Here is a 23875-nt window from a genome sequence, read left to right on the forward strand (position 1 = left end):
CATTTAGAAAAGACATTTACTTAAAAAAAATGTTTAGAAAGAGAGAAACACAAATAAAACTATCAGATACAATCTTCTTAGGTATCCTGACAATTTTTAAAAAGATGACTGATAAAGGCTGTGCTAAAAAAAATCACTGAATCTTATTATATTACACAGTTATAATCTAATAAATCGCACAGAAGTTGTTCATTAAGAGAACGTTTAAAGGATTTACACATAGTATGTCTTTTCCTGTCCACATCTTGAACAAATGAGCAGGTAGACGCGGTGGAAGGCTGTTAAAGATGAAGATATAACATTTTTACAATTTTTTGAGATACTTTTAGGCTTACAGACTTGTAAGGGTGGTACAGAGACTTCCTGTACAACTTTCCCCTGGCTTCACACATACCATTGGTACAATACCATTAACTAAACCAGACGCATTATTTAGAGTTCCCACTAATGTCTGTTTTCTGTTCAGGATTCAGTCCATAATCCCACATTTCATTTAGTTGTCATGTCTTCTTTGTTTCCTCCAACCTGTCACAGTTCTTCAGTATTTCTTTATAACTCATGAAATTTGCAATTTTGAAAAGTACTTGTCAGGTATTTTGTGATTGTCCTTCAACTTGGATTTTCCTAATAGCTTTTCATTAATAGACTGAGCTTATGGATTTTGGGGAATGCCAGAGAGGTGATGTGCTCATCTTATTACATTACTAGAGGCCCGGTGCACAAATTCGTGCGCAGGTGGGGTCCCTTTGGGTGGTCTGCAGGGATTGGGCTCCAGCTCGTGCCCCCAGCCTCACAGCCCCACAGCCCAGCCTGGCACCCCGCCGTGGCCTGGTGCTGCCCCCTCACCTGCTCCACCATCCCTCCTGCAGGGCAATGGGTTGGGGCTGGGACCCCACCTGGCTCCCTCAGTGCCTGGGAGCCGGGCAGCGGCCCTTTCCCCGCCGCCACTGCTAGTCGTGTCTGTGGGATGATCGGGCCCCACTTGCACCTGCTTTGGCCTGGCACTGCCCGCTCACCTGCTCCATCACCCCACTCTTGTCAGGGCTCATCTGGGCTGGCAGCACCTCCACTGCCACCCGCTGCCAGCGCTGTGCTGCTAACGCCACCCATGTTCCATGTTGCCCCCTGGTGGTTAGCGTACATCATAGCGAGCGGTCAAAGTCCTGGTCGAACAGTTTGCATATTAGGCTTTTATTATATAGGATAACAGAGGATAGTGATATTTTATTATTAGTGACCATCAGAGTAATTTCATAATGGTGATTTTCTATATTAATTAATTAGAATTTCTCTGTAAGTATAAGTTGTTTCTTCTTTATCATTTATTGATTTATGCAAACATTTATTTTTATCACAGATGGTTATTTTATTCTTTGGTTAATAATTCAATACTATCATAATTTTGTGACACTAGTTGTCCAACTGTGGACATTGGGATTCTTTCAAGTTGGCCCTTTTATTCTTTGATCATGTTCCTCTCTTTTATTTTATTTTATTTTATTTTATTATTTTATTTTATTATTTTATTTTATTTTATTTTATTACTTTATTTGTCTTTACTTTCTGGCATATCAAGATGATCCAGATTCATTCTCATTCATAAAGACACTGGGGACAGAGAACCCAGTGTTTGTTGCTATGAAGGACTATAGAATCATGTCCACACAGTTTACGTGGCTTAGGATAAGTGCTGGCTTGACATGCTCCAACTATACTCACCCACTCTCTTGATTCCACTCTCTGGAGATATCAAAATATAGCCCTGGAATAAATTTTCTTGACTTTAAGTGGGAGTGTCAGTCTTTTGCAACACTCAAGGAACCGTTGCATGGATGTTTAAGATAACAAAGTACTACTTCCCCCAAGGTTACTCTTCTACTTTTACAGCAGGTAGCACTTTGTTATAATTCATTAGCTTGCTTCACCACAGGGCTACCTACAGCATTGTTCTTGCTCAGATGTATAAAGACGTGTCAGTATGAACATATCGTGATGATGATAAATACAGAAGGGGAATGTTTCTTACTGTAGGATATGTTCTTGAAATTCTCCAGATGGACAAACTTTCTTCCTTTAAATGCAAGCAGGGGCCTCATTTCATTAATTCTTTTGCAACAAGACCTAACTGAAACTCCTTGGGATTTGCCTTCTACTACCAACTGTTACAATGAATTATAAATAATCAGATCCAATTAGCTATATGGAAAAGTTATCACCTGTGCTCAAAATGACTCCACATATATTCTTGACTACAAAGATCAGCGACCTGCCCAGTGTTGAAGCATTGGCATCTGGTCCTTGGAACTTTTTAGAAATTGTGACTAATCTTGCTCCCACAGAATAGCAACCCTGAAAGGTGCATTCTGCTAGTGTCTATGAGATTAACCTTGTAGCAATGCAAAATTTACATTGTAATTGTGGTCCAGCATAAAACTATCTATTCTCTTTGAAATATTGTAGTCTACTCTTCTAATACTTTCATTAATTTTTGGACATTGCTATTTGATGAAAATGAGAAAAAAAATGTATAATAGGGAGAAAAAGACAGAAACATAAAAAATAAAAATCACATTTATTTAAACAAAAAATACACACAGTGTACAATGAATATGGTTTCCACAGAACAATAAAACAAAATAATACTTCTCCAAATGCAAATATAAAATAATCTAACCTATTTTTGCCTCATTTCCTAGCAATACACATTGTTGGTTCATCTAGAATATATACTTAACATAAGAAAACACATGCCAACTTTTCACATAAGTACCACAAGAATCTGAAAATTAGATGTTAGATTAAATAAAATAATGAAATATTCACATGAGAAGTATATGTGTGCAAAGGATTGAACGTGTGCAGTGACATGGGTGTCTTACATAATTATAGACACATGGGGTGTGCCTTTTAAAAGTTTGAAAGTTCTTTGACGTGAAATGTTTTTAAAAATTGAAAGTGATATAAAAGCATCACAGAACTATATAGATAATATAGCAATCTTGCCAATAGTTGGGTCAATATTGCTTGCTACTTAATAGTACTGCACCGAGTCATCATTAAAGATAGACTGTTGGATTGGGTCCTTTGGAATAATTTAGATGGTTTTAAGAAAATTGTGAATGTATTCATACTATGAGTGTGAAAATGCAACATCTTAAATAAGTCTGTTTACTTACATATATACGGTTTATCAGGCAACATCACTTGAATTAGGTCTTCTCTCCCTTAATATTCATTTTCTCTGGGTACTCTATTTAATTGTGAGTCTTATTTCTGTTTTTAATTTAAAATTCTAAATATTCATGTAATCTATAAAAGTTCAAGCTCAGGAGAACTTATTGCATGTGTTTTTGGGGGATTATTATTACCTTACAATGTTTTCCTACTTCCTTGTTATAGCAGCCAGATGATTTGCTTCTTTGACATCAGAAATGCTTTAGGCTTTCTCTTACTTGGCTAGAAATAAAATCCAAAGTTCCATATCTTAACTCTGTACCTAATTGGTTTGCAAAATCTAAAACATTAATTTTATTTTCCTGTTCTGAAAGACAGTTTTTGCTAAAGGGAGTATCTGCTTGGAAAGTTCTGACTTAAAACCGCCAAAAAGAAAAAAGTTATATGTTGGAGCTTTCTTTATATAGCAATGAAAAATAAATATGGGGCAGGGCGGGGGGTGAAGAAGCATAGACTTTGAAGATTACGGGCGGCTAAATGAATGTGAATTCACACTAAAATATTCAATCAGTGACACCATTCTGAGCAAATCATTCTCTTCAGTAATGCATAATTTGTAAAGCCTCCAGCTCTTAAGGACAACTTGAGTTCAAAAAGTTTGCTTCCCTTGGTAATTGCTGATTAAAGCTTGTCTCAGATCAGTTTCTTAAATCTGTGATATAAGTTAATAGATTTCCTACAAGATTACCCAGGGCGCCCTGAATATGAAACTTAACAACTGATACATCATCCTATTTGGAAATCAAACACCTAAAACATCTGTGGTGACTTAGCATCATGCCAGAGTTAAATTAACAGTTTGGGTTTCAGTTGAGCTGTATTTATTAGAATCTGGGCACAGTAACGTGCCACTATTTTTTCCTGCTTTTCGCAAACGCTAAAATTATAAACTTAAAAATTGGTGCTGAAGCACATTTTCACTAGAAAAATATGTTTTAAACCTCCAAAATGGGCTCTAAGAGTATGTGTGAGGAAATCTGGGACATTTCACAAAGTCCCTCTCCCTGTCACACTCTCCTAGCTTCATTGTGGAGGGACAGCACTGCTCTCTGAGTCACTGCTAGTCCCCCATGGCACCTGTTACCTCAGAATGTCTTTCATTAAATACCCCATGAATGAAAGTTACATGTTCCGAGCTGATTTCAATCAGCAAGAGTCAACACATAGAAACTTAGAACTGGAAAGGACAATATTATGTAAGATTTTTAAAAAATGAATCTTTCAGAGTAATATGCTGATAACCGTAATTCAAGTAATTCCTAGATTTGGGCAAACATCCCTGATGATCGCCCTCCACAAATTCATGACAAAAAAAGAAAAATGAAAAAGTAGAGAGTATCCAACTGAAGCGTATTTGTGTTCCTGTTTATTTACATGTTGGAAAACTTAGGTGTCAGCTTTTCCATAAGTCCCCTCTGGAGGTCTGTAGTACTTGGGGAAAGCCATCAGCTGTAGCATGTTGAAAGCATACTTTCTGCATTTGATATTCTTCAGTACATTCTCTATGCGGCATCCTTCTCTGGTAAAAGGGGAAAAAGTACAACTTCATGAAACAGAATAAATAAATATGCTTTATTTGTTCAATGCAGAGTTGCAGCAACAGTCCGAGTAAAAATAACAAAGATTCAACTCTACATTTGTTTTTTGTTTGTTTTTCACAAATGATGATACATCTTACAAAATTAAATCCTAGGCCAGGCCCAATACCATTATTGCCCTCGGAAAAGAGATGATTAAAGTCTCTTTGCTCTTAACAGGTATTTAAGGTTTAATAAACTCTTTAAATATAATTTGCTCCACAATACAGCTTCACTTTAATCTCATAAATATATCTGCCTTTTTAATAACTCTTCCACAAATTAATTTCTTTAAAACACATTAAAATCTATATGTAGCCCTAAGGATACAGGTTCTAGGAATAAGGCATTTAATTGATTAAGTCTGGCCCTATAGATTTTTAAAGGAAAGTTCAATCTCTATTTTACTTCATTATTTTAACTGTGCAACGACGAGAAAAATGGCTTCTGGAACAGCCTGGTCTGAGTCTCCACTTTATAGAGGAGAAGTGCTATGCACAGACAGTACAAAGTCACAGGTGCGGAAACGGGGCATCAAGACAGAGACAAGACCTCGTTAAAAAGAATAGAAAAGTACTGTCCAAACCACATCAACTTAAACCATAGTTACAAACAGGTTAATTTAATTACAAAACAGAAACAGCCATATTCTTCATAGAGTTACTTGACAGAAGGGGGTTAATTGCAGCAAAGAAATGACAAAACAAACAGGTTAAGAAATCAAACAGAAGGCTCTGCCAGCTGATGGCAACGATTTTAGCACAGTGGAAATCAAGTCCGGAACCTCCCACATGTCTAGGCCTTGTCTCAGAGTCTCAGTGTGTTGTGCAAACTCAGTCTTAATTTCTCTGATAAATTTAACGGGAAGAGGAACAGGAAGTGTAGACCTTCAAGCTTTCAGGATTCTGTTCTGTGTCTTATTCCAAAGATAGTAATTTTAAAATTCTTCTTGAGCTAGTGAACAGGGGGAAACACTTCTCCATGAACAAAAGAACAAAACAATTCACTTAATGCATAGTACTTCTTCTTTAGATTTTAGGAAAAAACAAAGAAAACACAATTCAAACATCTGTTTTAAATTCTCTGGATCTTAAAATGTAGAAATATTACAGCATTGTCCCCATAATTTAAAGTCCATTATCATTTGTAGAAAAGAAAGGAATACAACAGTAAAACTTATTGGTATTTGGCTAATAGTAATGCAAGACTTAAAATAAGCCACACGACTAGCAGGTGTGAGCTGACAAGCAGCAAGGCGACAGGATAGAAGTGTCGAGAAGTTGGCTTGTTATCAGATAGACAGCCTGTTTCAGGATCATCGGATTCATTCAGGGCTCCCTGGGTTTGTCTGCTGTTAAACAGGGTGGGGGTGTAGGGGGAGGAAAGAAAATAGAAGAGCATTCACACAGTAAAGAAACTCAACCTTAAACATCCTGAAGTAGAGCATATTATCTTATACAATAAAGCTGCTTCAGATGGAAGTTTTATGCTAAATAGCCCTAAATACACCATGTGTATTTTTTTCTCACTGACGAATGTATTTCTCATTGACAAATGTTGTTACAAAAGGAGATTCCTTTTTCTTTTGGTGCAAGAGAGAAGGGAGAGACACTCGGATGATATTTCATATGGTTTGAATCTGAATGTGCAAGAAAGAAGCAAATAAGTATAATAGCAGCAATAAACAAAACTCCATGAATAAAACTAAAACGTGGATCAGCCCATAAAAATAATCGGATAAATACATCTTTGGCAAATGAAAGAGAAACGGTATGTAGTGAAGCAAAAGAATGTGTCTGACACATTTAGGCTCACTCTCTACTGGTCTCGTACCTGTATAATGTATTACATTAGAAAAATGATTTATAGAAATGGGTTGGTATTTAAAATGAAAGAAATATCTGACATGCCATCCTCCGCAGCCATGAGATTAGTTTAACAAAACCTGACTCAGTGTCCTTCTTACTCCTTCAGCTCGTAAATTACATTGTCTCCTGCTCATCTTACTTAAATATCTATCTCCTATGGACTCCGGAGCTTAAAAGAGATCCATCTTTGCAGAGTGACACCTTAAACAATAAAAGATTCTACATTTCCAGGTTGTGTATTTTCTGTGTAAGTAACAATGGGTACTTATAATTGGCTTAAAAGCAGCTACAATTATGGCAAATAAAAAATATGCCATACTGTCCTAGCCGGTGTAGTGCAGTGGTTGGAGTATAAGCATGGGCACCAAAGGGTTGTGGGTTTGATTCCCGGTCAAGGGTGTGTACCTGGGTTGCAGATTCAATTCCCATCCCTGACCCTGGCCCCTGTCTGCTTCCTTCCCTTCCACTCTCTCTCTAAAAAAAAAAAATATGCCATACTGATATATGTTGAAAATTAAAATTCGTCTCTATGGTGTATTTCATCAGTACTCAGAGTATTCAGAATTTCAATCATGCTCAGTTGTCAAGGCGTTGTTTGATCTCCATCAGCTCCTCCATGTTTGGAGGCAGAAAATGAGTGGTGGGTCAGTCTTATGGAAAGTGCACCCAAAGCTAAGTTCTCAACAAGCCCCAGAGCTGCCAGTGCTCCCTTTCAATCAGGTGCAGCCCCTGCAAACCCCCTACACAGATATTTCTGAGCAGGTGTCGACCACCTTAATGACCACACTTGGATAAACAGTCAGTAGTGATCATCTTCAAACCGTAGTTTAACACACCAAGTCAATCACCCAGTGTGTGCTCTAGTGTTTCCCACTGTTTGGTAAGATTTAAGGACCCTGAAGCCAGTGACCAGGTAAAGTGGAAGCTTATCTGGAAGACAAATGATTTATGGAGCAAAAGGGAGGGTTATTTTGGACTTGCATAATTTCTATTGTCAATGGTACAAAGCCCTTGGTTACTTGTTGAACTTCCCGCTCCTCATTAGGTAGGAAACCTGCAGTAGATTTTAAGGTATGTTTACCTTCGAATGTGACTAAGAAAAGCTTCCTTGTCCAATATTATTTTTTCTGTGGGCTTGCCCGGGGGCTTGGAATCCCTACATTGTTCATCCCAGAGAAATATTTCATTCATTTGTTCAGTAAATTATTACCAATGTGTATCTCATTCTTTTACAACTTCTAGTTTTCATTTATCTCATAAAGAATATAATGTATTAGTAGAGTAACACACATAGAGGCGGCTATGATATCCATAGTCTATGAGACCACCTGGCTTCAAGCTTGAACCAGTCACCTGCTAGTTACATTTTTTAAGTAGGGCAAATTTTTAAACATTTAATGTCTCCATTTCCTCATCTTTCAATAGTGTTAATAATAACAATACCTACTTCACAGAACTGCTATGAAGTGTTGTAAGTCACACTTACACACTTCTTAGAATAGAGCCTGACATGTAGTAAGCTTTCAATAGTGCTTATAATTATTTAATAATTTGTAAATCGAGAAATACACACACCTTGGTAGTGTAGCTAGTACCTTTCTAGCTAGTAGGGAAATGTAATCAAACGAGGTTGCGAGTCACTGTTGCAGCCCACTGGTGTTCAACTGCAGACGTGCCATGGGGGTGGTGTTGGAGGTGCAGAGGGCCAATCAGAGCAGGTAACTTTTACTGATATTACTTGATTGTGCCTCTGCAAAAGAATTTGTGTGTGTGCTACCGCAGTGGCCACATCTAGGCAAACAATAATCATAGTTATTTCAAACATACCACAGAGCAATCTGAATTAGTTTAAGATCCCTAGTCAACCATGCTGTGGTCTGGTTGAAAGAATAGTTGGAAATAAGTGGTCTAATTCATGTTTGAACAATTCTGGGAACTAGAGAAAAACACTTTTCAAGAAGTCTGTTCCATACATTGAGACTTGTGGAGGGTGTTGGGTCATAAAACATGCGTTGGCCATTGGGGAAGATGGGATAAAGGGCCAAGGGAGGCTGGATAGGTGACTTTTAGGTCCCCTTGCACATTTCCAGATGCACAAAGTAAACAGAAAGGCTCTGAAGTAATGCTTGCCCTTTTTCTACCCTCAGTTCCAGCACATACAGCTACAAAACGTGAGCAAATACTTAATCTTTTCCCATACAATTTCTCGTTATGCACAGGAACAATGAGATTGTTAAAAGAATTAAGTAAGGTGATACTTTCAAAAACCTTAGCACTGGAGACTATTATGCAAATTGAAATAAGCCAGTCAGAGAAAGCCAGGTATCACATAATCTCACTTATATGTGGAATCTAATGAACAAAATAAACTGACAAACAAAAGAGATACAGAAACATAAAGCATGGAGCAGAATAACGAATCTCAGAGGGAAGGGAGGGAGTGGGAGGAGATTAAACAAAGAACATATGCATAACCCATGGCCCAGGCAATAGTGTGGTGAAGCCTGGGGGGGAGGGTTGGGAGCTAGGTGGAGGGGGTGAACGGGGTGAAAAAGAGAAACATCTGTAATGCTTTCAACAATAAAGATAAACTTTAAAAAAGCACAGTACAAGGTATAAAACAAGGCCTGGATAAATATTAGTTATTGTCATTACTGTTATCACCAATATCATCCTCACTCACACTCCATCCTGTCCCGTTTTAAGATGAAGTTGATCTGTAGTTAATCTTAACAACCTGTTGAAACCTTGGTTCCTCTCCAATGTTCCCTGTTAGGAGAGAAGTACTAACTCCTATCACCTATCTATCTATCTATCTATCTATCTATCTATCTATCTATCTATCTATCATCTATCATCTACCTACCTACTATTATGTATGTATGCATGTATGTATCCAATTATGTATCTATCAACTATTTGTCATGGTGCAAATGTTAGATTCTGATTACAAATGTAGGTTAAATATTAACCACAACCTATCAATATAGTACTGAAGAAATAATCTCTCTTTCTAATAATCACACGTAGATAGGCAGAGTGGATACAAGTGATCTTGTGGCTGTCTCCTTGCTTCCTGCTAAGAATAGCACAAATGATCATTTCTTTGTGGGCACAAATGAATTTTTCTAATTTATTGAATTTATTGAGATATAGGTTTCAAGTGTACAACTCAATAAAACACCAGCTGCAAACTGCATGGTGTGCCCATTCCCCCAAGCAAAGTCTCCATTCCCATCCCCCGCCCCCTTTTGCCTATCTCCGACTACTCTCCATCCTCCTTTCTCTCTGGCTATCACCACACTGTTATATATATATATTCTTGCTTAACCCTTTTACCTTTTTATTCAGCCTCCCATCTCCCCTCCTCCCTGACAATTTTGAAGCACTCTGCAAGTGCAAACTGCAAAGGATGTGTTAAGTGGTAACATCTGTAATTTCCTCACTGGGAAATGATGACCAATAAGTCATCAGTGGTACCCTGCAAGGTTCCATGACAATCATGTCACTAGTTGCAGCCATCACTGACTGGCTCTCCATGGAAGCAAACCACAGTGTTGTCTACACTGAAAATGTGACATAATCAGACATTTAAGGGCAGTTACTGAATCTGCAGGAGAGAAAATGATTTTTTTTTAATCAAATGACCTGTCAAAGCAATCACTTAAAATAGAAACAAGGAAAAGGACATGTCTCACTTTTAAACACATCACTGCCTACACAAGGAGACATTTCCTTAAATAAAACCCAATGTGCGTGACTTGATATTTGCTTATTCCCTCTCTCTTCTGTCAGTGATGGCTGCTATATCCTAGAGAGCCACAAGTCCCCACTGTGGGTATCCTCTCAAATCTTTCTGACCATTGCAAACAAAAGTCAGAATCCTCCTATCTCCCCATGTTGGTTAATTCATTAACAGTTTTGTTATCTGTTATTTTATTCTTTAAACCACTATCACTCGTCAAGCTCCCCCAAAGGAAAATTACCAGTTAAAATTGAATAGACAATGGAACACTACTCAGCCATATGAAAAGATGAACTACTGCCATTTGAGACAACGTGGATGGATCTTGAGAGTATCATGCTAAGTAAAATAAGTCAGATAGAGAAAGGGCAAGAACCATATGATTTCACTCATAGGTGAAACAGAAAGCAACAAACAAACAAGAAACCTCATTGATACAGGCAACAGAAGGGTGGTTACCAGAAGGGAAAGGGGGGTGAAGTAGATTAAAGAGGACAAAGGTGGTCAAATATATGATGACAGAAGAATACTAGACTTTGGGTGTTGAGCACACAATGGAATATACTGATGATGTATTATAGAATTGTGCACCTGAAATACATATAATCTTATTAACCAAGTCACCCCAATCAATTTAATTATATAAACTGAATAGAAAATTTTTTCTTTTAACCAAAAAGCTCATTTCCTCCCATGTTAAAATGAGACCATTTCACATTTAATTACACCAAGTTTAAAGCTATGGACATACCATCTTGAAATTATGAGCCAAGATTTTAGAATTAATATCTTACAGAGCTTTATTGGGCCCTACATTCATCTGCTGAATTGACCTTAATAGAGTATCATTTTCAGGCCATGGACTGCTGGACTGTGTCAATTTTTAAACTGGCAGATATGTGTAAAAATGCATATAATATACCTCTGTATCAATAAGAGCTTTGAGAGTGGTACAGAAATCACAGAATCATAGATTCTCAGATTTAAAAGTGACTTTAAAAAATCTTCAAGTTGAATTATACCTTTTAATGTAATTTCAGATGAGAAAATAAATCAAAAGGCCTTGCCTATGCTTCTGCCACAGCAAACTGTAAGGAAAGGATGCTGAGAAGGTTGTTTCCCTTGTTCACAGTCTGATTATATCATAGTCTGGTGAGATAAAGGGAGAAGGACCATTTGTTTTCAGTTTAGACTAAGGTCCATGAAATTCAATGACTGAAACTACTCATAGATGACAAACTATCTACCAAATCTTTAAAAATTTTTGATTTGTAATTAAAATATTAAAAGTAGACTTTTAGAACTTTAAAAAACCTGAGCAACTATTTAAATACAGGGGAAATTTTCATAAAAGCATAAAAAGTGTGGCATAATTTCCAGTAGCTGAGAAGCAAGATTGGCCTTTGTGGCCACTGGATCACTAGACACATTTAAAATGCCTTCTTTATTCTAACTGGAGTACAGAATCTTAATTCAAAATATCTTGTGTCAACCACAGAAAAGTCCCCTAAATTAAGAAATTACTTGAAACGCATGTGACCATGTCACTGCTTTGAGTGTCCAGGTAACGGGATGTTTCTAATAATCCTGTACAAGTTGGCTATTTAAGAAAGAACAGCATTAAGCAGAACATGCACTCAGAGGAAGGGTGGGTCCGCCCCACAGGACACTGCACACATGTAATTCTAAGGGGAGGACTCCTGTGAACTAGAGGGTACCAGAGCATGGTAACCAGGAAGATGGTAGTGGACTTGAGAACTTGGCATAGCCAAAAAGACTGGTGACAATGAGAATGAGAAGAATCCCATTGGCTTGCAGAAGAGGAAAATTATGGTTAGATGGTTGTTGGTTTCAATAGTCAAAGGTTCTGTAGTTTAAAGTCTGGGCTACTTTGAAAGGCAATATTTGAAGTAAAGAAAGAGACCTACTGTGTGGCTTGAACTATTGATTTGATAGATACTTTATAGACATTACTAGGTGTATCAGCTAATAATATGGATTTTTTTCAATAGGTGGAGTTACACATATGTTGATAGATGTGCGATTTGATTTGTATGCTGTTTTGTTGAATTGACAGCAAGCTTTAAAACTTCATAAGTCAAATTTGCTGAAGGTGTTAACATCATAGATATTTTTACACTTAAAAATGTCTAATTTCATGCCAAAAAAAGAGCATTTGAGGGAAGTTTTAATTCATTACTTTATTTTGAAGAAAAAGTTATCGTATACTTCGGGAAGCTTATGGTGAACATGCTCCATTTCAAGATACTTGTGAACACTGGTTTAAACGCTTTAAAAATGATGATTTCGATGTGAAAGACAAAAAATGTCCAGGTCAACTGAAAAAGTTTGAAGACCAACAATTACAAGCATTATTGGATGAAGATGCATGTCAAACTCAAAAACAATTTGCAGAAAGATTAAACATTGCTCAGCAAACAATTTCTGATTGCTTACAAGCAATGGGAAAGATTTTAAAGGAAGGAAAATGGGTGCCACATCAACTGAACTAAAGACAAATGGAAAACCGAAAAGTCATCAGTCAAATGTTGCTTCAACAGCACAAAAGAAAGTCCTTTTTTGCATTGAATTGTGACTTGCAATGAAAAGTGGATTTATTTTGAGAATCCCAAAGGTAGAAAATCATGGGTTGATCCAGGTCAACCATCAACATCGACTGCAAGGCCAAATCGCTTCAGAAAGAAGACAATGCTCTGAGTTTGGTGGGATCAGAAAGGTGTGGTGTATTATGAGCTTCTAAAACCAGGCGAAACCGTTCATACTGATTGCTATGGACAACAAGTAGTCAATTTGAACCACGCTTTGATTGTGAAATGACCAGAATGGGCCAGAAGACACGGCGAAGTAATTTTGCTTCATGATAACACACCATCACACACTTCAAAACCTGTTAAAGACACATTAAAAGATCTTGCCTGGGAAGTATTAACCCACCCGCCGTATTCACCAGACCTTGCTCCTTCAGATTCCCACTTGTTCCAATTGATGGCACATGCACTTTCTGAGCAGCATTTCAAAACATATGAAGAAGTGGAAAATTGGATGTCTGAATGGTTTGCCTCAAAACAAGAAAAGTTCTATTGGGACGGTATCCACAAATTACCTGAAAGATGGGGGAAATGTGTAGCTAGCGATGGACATTACTTTTGAAGAAAGCACTTTTGATGTTTCTCTTGAAATTATCATGCTTTCTTTTATTACAAAATCCGCCATTATTAACCGGTACACCTAGTGTCTAATTCATTCCTTACAAAGGCTCAAACTGGTTGGTGTTGGTATCTCCTCAGGCTCAAAAGGGTTGCAAAACTTGCTCAAAGGGAAGATAAGACATTTTTATCACTGGTTGTCTAATGGAAAAACTTATTCCTTTCACTTTACTGATTTGGGATCCTCTAATCACAGGTTTCACGCTACGACTCAGAAACAGCCAGGTGTGATTTCTTGCCAGTTGTTCGATTAGACTAAGAGCCCTCTAAAGCTACTCTTATCTCTACCTTCCTGTGGTCCTTTGATTCTATCACAACATAAGTGCAGTACTCTGGAGATGCATATATTTACTACTAATGGAACAGGTGACATTTCAGTAAGAAATAACTGGGGAAGAGTGCCAAAATCAAAGAATGCAAAGCATGTTGACATTGCTTTGGGACTCTCAAGTTGTTATTGCTCACTCTTATCTATTTCATATTTTAGTTTAGAATTAAAAACCAAACACCTGACCTATTTGATGTTTCAATTTAATTTCTCCTTGGTATCATATTTTGTCCTCTTCTTCCCATCTCACTCTTTTAGTTTTATTAAGTACCTGAAAAATGGACATATTTTTTTTTTTTATCAGGAAAAGCAAGGCTCCAGGAGTAATATTCTCAGATATAGCACACTTTACTTTGAAGAGGAAAAAAACTCCAGAAAAGATAGGAAAGTGTCTTGGTCTCAAATCTAGATGTGTTTTATAAAATTTTAAAAAAAGGAGAGAGAGACATATGAGATGAAAGCCTAATTGCTTTATTCAGATGATTATCATAGAACGGATTCCAGTTTTGATCTCTGAGTTTTAGAAAGGAGAATATTTGGATAAAGTCCAGAAAGAAATATCATAAATGATTCAAGAACTGAAGAAGAAAGCTTATGAGAAAGTGTTTAAGGTTAATTTTGTCTGGATACAGGAAGGCTAATATGTGATCACTACATTTAAGTGTAGGTAAGACAGTGGTAAAATAATTTTTGAGAAATTAATTTGTGTTTTGCTCTCGTTTATTTTAGGCTGTAGTATAAAGCATGTGCCTCAATGGTTTTAGCAAGGCTGAAAGCAAGAGCTGCCTGAAACTAAATAGATTTGTCCTTCTTTAACATCATGAGTAAGAACATGTGAGGTATCTATTAAGGGGGGATGGATCTTTAAGGGCTGAGAGGCAGAGGGAAAAGGAAGGAAAGGATGAAGAAGTTCTGTGTGGTGCCTCATGAGGGAGGACCACCAGATGGGAGTAAGGGCTATGAGATGCATCCCAGGAAACCAGCCCTAAATCACGGATCAGCTTCCCCAAAGATTCCCTTGGCTTGGATACAATGAAATGAAGGGGCTTAAAGGTACCATAATGAATAGGAAATGGGCACATCAGTGGCCGGTGACTGATATAGATAAGAAGCCTTCTAGAAGTTACAGTGCAAGATAAGGCCTGTGGCAAGAGGGGAGCTCAAAACACTAGACTGACTTGCCATCAGCCCGGCTGGATGGGAGCTGAAATGTGGACTAAAAATGGTTTAAAGAAAAATGTCAAAAAGAATCAAACCCAAAACCAAAAATATTACATCTTACACTCTAGTTAGTAGACAGGTAAATAGGCCAATTCTACCAAAAGGTAAGTATATAGATATAGAAATACACCTGCAACTCTTTTTCTATTTCCCACACAATGTGATTAGCTTTTCTTTGTACAGGATCTCCCAGATGACTTCATTTTAATTGCTTCAAAGTGGCGGTCAGAGAGGAGAAAGGAAACTAGGCAGGAAAACATTCTGTATCTGTCGCTAAATTACTTAAAATATAAACAGCCATTGTCCCAGTGCTCTTGCTGTCACACTCAGGAGTTTGGGATCCTTTATCCCCCAGTTAAGAGGAAATTAATATGCAGAAATAAGACTTCTGATTCTGTTCTTGATACAGAGGACAGAGAACGATGAGGCACGTCCATCGCCAGCGGGCTCCCTGGATAAGCAAGGAACTGGCAGAGCCTGGCTGACTCCAGGGCCAGCTCTTAAGCTCTCCAATAAAAACAGAAGTCCACATGGACCCATGGATTATAGCCTGTGCTATTCTGAAAGTAGCCTGGGGATCGAGGCTAAAACTCGATCAGAAACAAGGCTAAAACTTTGGATTCATGTAACAGGAAGGAAAATCAGCTCAACTACCTATTATTCAGTTAAGTCTCAACTTCTTCCCCTTTAAAGGGGAGAATGTCAACATCCACTTAACAGGGTTATTGTGAAATTATGTAAAGGCACCTACCACCTTCAATAAAGAACCCCTTTCCCGCTTCCCCTTGTCAGTCTCAGTTCTATTGCGGCCAGTGGTACCTTGACCCCAGTGCAGCTGCTCAGCTCTAGCTCTTTCTCCTCTCGCTCTCTCTAATGTTCAAGTGCCCAAAGTTTAGGACAGCACCCTCTACCCTCCTCTGGTACCTATACTTTCTCTGGGCAATTCCAACCAGTTCCGAGACTTTCCCATCATTGTATGCTGATGCATCTTAAGTTTCTCTCTCTAGTTGAGGCTGCTTCTCTGAATTACAGACACATACGTTGCATCTTCACTGGGATGCCTTACAGACAGACTCTGAGATAGTGAAGGGTGGACAAACATGCCACCGCACAATATGCCACATTGAAATAAGGGTTATTTTGAGATAAAGGCACTTGAAAGGCAGCAGATACAAGAGGGTGCTTTGACCTCCGCTTTCCTCCCTGAGAGCAAGAGATTAAAATCCTTGTAAAAGATGCCCTTCCTATACCAGGAAAGAGGAAACATTCTTATCACAAGGGACAGGGAGTCAATGCCAAGAGAATTCTACACACAGACTTTGTTAAAATAATTCATCTTCCTTTAGCTCCCTTCCTCTTCCCATACATATTTTAGTTCCTTTTTCATAATTGCCTCTTTGTTCAGCCTAGTATAAAAGCCTTTAGGTTTTTGAGACTTTTGGAGTCTTCATTATCCTATGAATTTTTCCATGTACATGTAAAACCTGTATGCCTTTTTCCTGTTACTCTTGTCTTAGGCCGATTTAATTCTCAGGCCCAGCTGGAGACCCTAACAGGGTCGAGGAAAAGTTTGGCCTCCCATACAGTTTCAAGGTCAGGTCTTAACCTGAGTCCACTGCCTCTGCCACCTTTCTTCCCTTCCTTCTCATCACAGGAAAGGACGCCCACTCTCACACAGTCATATTAAAAAAAAACACTTCCCTTCTCTTTTGCATTTTTGCACCCCACATCCATCCAGCAGCCAGTCAGACCACTTGGCAGCATCTCCACAGCTACCACCTGACTGTGACCCGCCTTCATCTTGCTCTGGAACTAAGAGAAGCAGTGTTCCTGCCCTCACCACTCCTGCCCCTCTATTGAGTTCCATTAAATCCTAAGACATCCATTCAGCCACATGGCAATGCAGCCAAGACACATTCTAAAACCATTCCCCCAAGAGCTTTTATGGAATGCAAATCCAGCTGCGCCCAGCTGCCCACAGGGAGCCACGCTGTCAAGACAGCAGTGGTGCTTCTCCATCTGCAGGAGGTGGAACTGTCTTCCACTGCACAGCAGCCAAAGCTCCTGAACCTCAAGGAGGAACTTCAGCTACATCCTCTTGCTCCACAATCCCCCAGGTTTTCAGTGCCCTCCCACCACTGCCATTTCTGTGACGTCACAGGAAGCTAGATGAATCCTGCCAACCTTTACAGAGATGGAATCCTGCTTTGGGCCTTTTGTTGTTGTTGCTGCTGAGTCTGAAGTGGACGGAGTTGAGTATGAAGCAGCTCAACAACAGACACCAGCATTCCCGGTGTTGTATATGCTCAAACATTCAGTCCCACCCACTCCGTCAACAGGACCCTCCGAATGAAGCAATTTAGAGTTTTTGCCCTTGAAGCTGTTAGAGTATTCATCATTTGCTCAACAAGGATAAGGACTCTTTCTTTTCTCCACTTTCCGATCTCTTCCCATTCCCGTTTCCCAATTCTCTCTTTACTTCCACCATCCCAGGCAAACAGCATGATGTTACAATTTCTGTTGTCTATTTCTGGAAGGAAAGGGTTCTGAAAGTCCTAGGAAACAGATGCATTCGTGGATATTAGAGCTTAGATTTGGATACAAGTGCATGGCTAAAAACAACAATAGTTACACAACTATGAAACAGACTGACTCTACAGTATGAAATATACCAAGGAGGAATAACTCCAGGGTGTCACTCAAAGTGCTTTACATGTATTATCACTAATCTCTGCTACCAGAAAGGTGTCTTAGAAAAACAGATTTTGTGATGGTCAGTGAAGACTAAATAGAATTTAAATGGCCAGAAATGGGGTGGGATTAGGGGATGGGATGTAAATAACATGGAAAGGATGAAACATGAAAGTACCAGATGCAGTTGGAAATGACCCAGTCTGCTTTGGTTATGATAATGGGGCAGCAAGGAAATCAACGAAGGTGGGAAATTAAATGTTAGGATACTTTCTTTTTTGTTGCTTATATATATTAGACATTTTCTAAAATGAACATATATTTTGCAATAAGAAATTCAACTACATTGTTTAAAAATGAGACAGGGCTATGTTGCTAATGTTCATGTTTGATGGTACAAAAACTATTCCAAAAAACTATCGCAAAAGTGTGATTAGCTATGTGCTGTAGCACAGCACCCAAATGCAAGAGGTAGGATGGCTTGAGCCAGGACTGCAACAGGAATGGAATAAACTAGAGACAAAGACCAATTTGGAGGTTACTATAAGAATCAAGGGGGGAAAGCGATGAAGGATTGAACTTGGAGTGAAGGGGAGGGTGAGGAAGTTACAGATTTTAAAGCAGAAGTACTCTGAAAAATAGAGTATATGTTAAGAGTTTAGATAGGAGAAGATCAGGGAGATAAAACAGTAAAAAATGATGTTCAGGTTTTAGGGGAAATGCATCCTATTTACGTATGCTATGTCTGCTGCAAGACTTTAGTTAGAGATGCATAATAAAAGATAGGTCTAGACCAGGGGTGGGCAAACTTTTTGACTTGAGGGCCACAATGGGTTCTTGAACTGGACCGGAGGGCCGGAACAAAAGCATGGATGGAGTGTATGTGTGAACTAATATAAATTCAAAGTAAACATCATTACATAAAAGGGTACGGTCTTTTTTTTTTTTAGTTTTATTCATTTCAAACTGGCCGGATCTGGCCCGCAGGCTGTAGTTTGCCCATGGCTGGTCTAGACAGACTCTATACCACAATTCTATACTCTAAATTTGTAAGTTTCCTATAAAATGTGGGCTAATCAGATGAAGTCATCCATGCAGAGAGAATATGATGAGCAGAGATGAGGGGGAGGGCAAACTAGGGAATACCGCATTGGTAAGGCCAGTGAGGAAGGAAGCGGACATAGACAATGATAGCAAACAGTCACAGATTCAAAGAGAGAAGGTGTTAATTAAAGTGACAAATGCTGCAGTAGCAGTAAGGAGGCTGCAAAGTAAATAAATGTCACTGGATTTGATTAGGTGACTTGCAGCCTCTGACTTTCAGGAGAATTTTGGAAACAGAAATTAGTTTACAATCAACTGATAAATGAGTGATGATGCCTGGGAGGCAGAATCCTATTCTATTTTAATTACTATGCCCAGAGACTGGACCAGGAAGGGAAGAAGAAAGACAGCACAGAGCCTCAAAGATTCAGCAGGATTGATGAAACTGTTTTAGGATAGTAAGGTAAGCTTGCTTGGAGGCACAGAGGACAGAAGAAATGGGAGAAATTCAAGAATATGGGTTGGTTGGCATTCTTAACCTTTTTCAGGGGGAAAATTTGTTTATGGATTGAAGACTAGCTACAAAAACAGGGAGCTTTTACTGTTTGTCAAAAAGTCCTTACGAAGTGGGAATCCACTAACCTCAAAGCATCCCCTGACACATCTGAACATTGAACTAAAGATAAAGGAGTTTAGCTGCTGGGATGTAGGAATGTAGGAAAGTAAACTAAGGAGAAGTTTAATCTCTTTGCATTTTGTGACACAATAATAACTTTTTGCAATATATCCTCAGTGGTTCAATAAGAAAATAAAGCCAAGATTGAACTTCTGATCACCTAACCACTAATGTCACAATAAATTAGGACATCTATGTTGCTGCTAGTGAGTTTGGAGTAGCATCTTTGCATATAAGTTTGAAGCCCAAGAGTTTATACTTTACATTTAATACAGATTTCAAAATAGTATATATTTCTCCTGAACGGATTCCTTTTTCATAGTTTGGATTGAAGCCTTCCAATGATCATATTAACATAAATATTACTAATTAGAAGCACTTTATCAACACAAATGACTATGCTAGAATTGATTTTTTTTTTTTGCTTCCTTTTAAGTTTCTAATACAGCTAATGGCCTTAATTATCTGACACTAGATTTTGTGTCCAACATACTATTCCTGATCATAGTCACTGGGAACGCTTTACAACTGGCTTCCCAGAAGTAACTACTTGGGGGTGAATCAATGATCTTATAAGATGCCCAGCTGTTTTCTTCTGACGAGATAGATACTTCCTCTTATTTTTCTGTTTAATGCTGAGTATTTTCTTTCCTTTGTAAAAATTGGTACTGTCTTAATATAAGTTATATGTCAATTGACTATGGATCTTGACTAATTTTCCTTTTCACACTATACCTCTCAGCCCCTCTAAGGATATAAACTACAACTCCCTGAAAATAATAATTCCCAAGATATCTGTGATGAAGTAAGTTGGGAAAATACTAGGTTAAAAAATCAAACAGGATTATTTATTTACTTATTTATTCAAGAAATATTTTTAGCTACTTTGTGTCTTGAATAGTCCAATTTGACTATAGTCTAAGAGTGATAGGAAAGAAGAGGGACAATGACATAGGAAAAATTGATTGATCCTGAAATGACAGAGGCCCCCAAATTTTAAGCTAAAGAATTTTAGCATTACTCTCCACGTGGTGGAAAGTGGCAGGATCACTGTTGAACTTTAGGAAAAAAACACCTTGGGAGGAATGAAGAAAGTAGATTGCAAGGTAATGTACCAGAGAAGAGAACTATTAAGAGGCTACAGCAGTGGGCCAGGTGGGAAGTAATAAAGGTCTGGAATAAAGCAACAGAAAACAGCAATGAATGAGAGATCATATATGAAAGGTGAGGAATGAGAGTGAATTGACAACTTGGAGAAAATTTAAGAATTAAAGACAGATGTAGATATTATAAATTGTAAGAGGAAAGAGTATTTTATGTTAAATTCATTCTGTCCTCTCTGTCCCCTTTTGTAATTACACCGATGCAGATAACCAGACTGAGTCTAACAGAGCCATCATTTCTGACACTTGCAACAACTTTCTGCAATAATTCTTGAAATGGCTGCATTGTTTGCCAAACAGATGGCTATCAAAGTAAATATGAAATGTTACTCAGAGCCAATTTTGGTACTTGCTTGGAGTTCACTTTTTTGATTAAAAAAAAAAATGTGTCAGTAGTTTCATCCTACTAGAACCAAGAGAATTCTAAGGGTGCCACCATTTCTTTTTCTATCCATTTGGTTTGAGCTTTGTTGCACATCAGTCAGAAGTCACATTCTGTCCAATCGACTCTTTAGTGCTACATAAAGACACTGGTCTTACTTTTCTTTCATTTTGGCTACTTTTAAATTGCTTAAAGCTTTTCTTCAATTCAGATGGTTGGAGCTAGAAGGGAACCCCTAGAGATCACCAGGGCCAACTCCTTCATTTTTCAGATGAGAAAGCTGAGGCCTCGGAGGAGGACCAGGATCTCATTAGTAGCCCAGCAGTGTAGAGCTGGGACTGTGTGCAGAACAATTAGATTAATGATATTCTTCTGCTCCCACACAATGAAACAATCTCCCTCAGCCCCATCCCTAACAGAGAGGAAGGAATCACTTCCTCACTCCTCAGCATCCTGTATCCTCTCATTATACACCATGAGGATAATTCTTGTGGGAAAATGCTCCTGGAGACTTAGGAGGGAGTGAGCTGGAGACCACACACATATGACTCATTATGATCTCTCTGTTTCCTATGGCGTTGGTTCTTTTTTTTCCTAGACAATTAGGTTGTGAAATTGGCCTTTCTGAACCTTCCACTGTGGCTGCTGCTGCTCCACTTATAAACCACAGATAATTCCAGGAAGAAAAAAAAATAATGGATGAGTTCATATGACATTCATAAAGCATCAATCAGGCTCACGGCAAGTTCATGATAACAGTTACCACTACTGGTACGATTTGTTTGAATCGCTCTTGTATATTGATAGTGGAAATTGCAAGGCACCACCCAGTGGAGAATATGCACATACATTATAAACTCCATTTGCTTTCATTATTTCATCTAGCAATCAGATATCTGAGAATATACCTGAACATACATACACCTCCAACAATAAAAAATTCAGAAAGCCAGTCATTACAGCATTATCTGCAATTGCAAAATACTGGCAAATATATCAAGTGTCCAAATCCTGGTGATTAGTTGATCTCACAATTGCTGATCACTTCACCCTCACGATCTTTAATTTTCATACCATAACTGGGAGGTAGGTACAAGGATCCACTTTGCAAATGGGAAAGCTCAGAGATATTAGGTTGAATCTCCAAACTTAGGTAATAAGAGATAGAGATACAACTTGAATCTGCTTCCTTCTGAATCCTAAGTCTGTGCTCTTAACCTCGGTGTTATACGTTCATTTTCTACGTTCTGCATTGTGCAAGAAACTATGTAGATGCAGTATCTGCACACGTACATATAGGACAGCTCAACATACTCAGGACACTTAGAGAAAAACATGTAGCATCACCATAAGTAAAATGAATCTAAGGAGTTCTCAGTGTGGGTTTAGGCTTAGAGTTTCCACACACCCCAATTTATGCTTATTGCCCCAGCAGGATTTAGGTGGAATGTTAAAAGGGTATAATATAATAATGGAAATAAAAAGAAATAAGACAGAGGCATGGATTTGCGGTGTTTGTTTTATAGGTGTGTATTTATGTGACAGAGTGGTGAAGAGATGAGGGGGAGATTAAAACAGAGAATGCATGGTGGGACAAAGAGGTGAGGAGGCGATGAAATGACATTATACGATCATTGAATTCCATGTGATATACTGAGTTTTAGAAAAATTAGTTTGAAAATACTATACAGGGTAGGTTGAAATAGAGAGATTAGAAACAGCAAAGGCAGTGGGGAGAATATTGAAGTAATCAATGTGTGAAGAAAATACCAAGGATGGCAAAGACAAATTGTCAAAATCAAGGGGAAGAAAAGGCAGAATTTCAGTCTACAGACAAGTAATTGAGACCTGCATGATTATTTATGATCATATTGGCCCCAACTTTTAGATGCCATCATTGTGGGCAGTGAGAGAACAACAGAAGTTGGCTTAGTGCACTCAGGAAGCTTTGCAGCTAAGGGATTGGACCCAAAAGTTTTTATGCTCATTAAACAAAAATGATGGGAAAATTGGATCATATAGCACAGAAAACACAATACAGGCAAACTGAACTGTTGTCACATCAGCAAAACAATATCATGTCACGGTAAATAACTCAAATTTTGTTGGTTTTGTTCTATGTCATTTGTACATAGGGTTTGGCTTTATAGTTTTACTAGAGGCCTGGTGCACAGATTCATGCACTGGTGGGGTCCCTCGGCCTGGCCTGTGGGGCTCAGGCTGAAACTGGCAGTCTGACATTCCTCCAGGGGTCCTGGATTGCAAGAGAGAGCACAATCCCTCCCCCCTTCCCTCTGAGATTCATCAGTCTGTTCCATGTTTCCATGCCTGTAAGTTGAGTGTCTGCCCCCTGGTGGTCAGTGTGCCTCATAGCTACCAGTCGAATGGTTGGATGCAACGTATTAGCCTTTTATATAGACAGTGGGGCCTTGACTTACGAGTTTAATTCGTTCGGAGACCGAGCTTGTTAAGGAGCTTGTTAACTCAAATTACTCTGTCAACTCAATGCAAAAAATCGGCCAAGAGACAGCTAGTATCTCAAAAATCTTGTTAGTTGGGACACTCGTAAGTCAAGGCCCCACTGTATATAGATAAGAGCTAGAGGCATAGAAGTTTATGCCTGGTTTATGTTTGGGCATATATAAGTAGCATCATACTAAAAATAGTTTATGTCAGAAAGGAAGGTATGCAATGATTATTTCTCTTAAAGAAGTCATCA

At 38.4% G+C, this 23875-nt stretch overlaps 1 protein-coding gene across 7 annotated transcripts in view; it reads right to left on the minus strand.

Annotated features, from left to right (window-relative positions):
- Positions 1-2553: 2553 nt before the first annotated feature.
- INPP4B (inositol polyphosphate-4-phosphatase type II B) overlaps positions 2554-23875 on the minus strand; it is a 563010-nt gene continuing 541688 nt past the window's right edge. For 6 of the 7 annotated variants that reach the window (XM_036311863.1, XM_036311861.1, XM_036311862.1 and 3 more), the window contains one exon: positions 4621-4753. In XM_036311863.1, the coding sequence (XP_036167756.1) occupies positions 4621-4753 (133 nt within the window). Of the gene's footprint in view, positions 4754-23875 lie in introns of all 7 variants that reach the window. The other variant, XM_036311860.1, reaches the window with a different exon arrangement.

The sequence above is a fragment of the Myotis myotis genome, unplaced genomic scaffold (assembly GCF_014108235.1).
Source record: "Myotis myotis isolate mMyoMyo1 unplaced genomic scaffold, mMyoMyo1.p scaffold_m19_p_6, whole genome shotgun sequence".
NCBI classification, from domain to species: Eukaryota; Metazoa; Chordata; class Mammalia; order Chiroptera; family Vespertilionidae; genus Myotis; species Myotis myotis.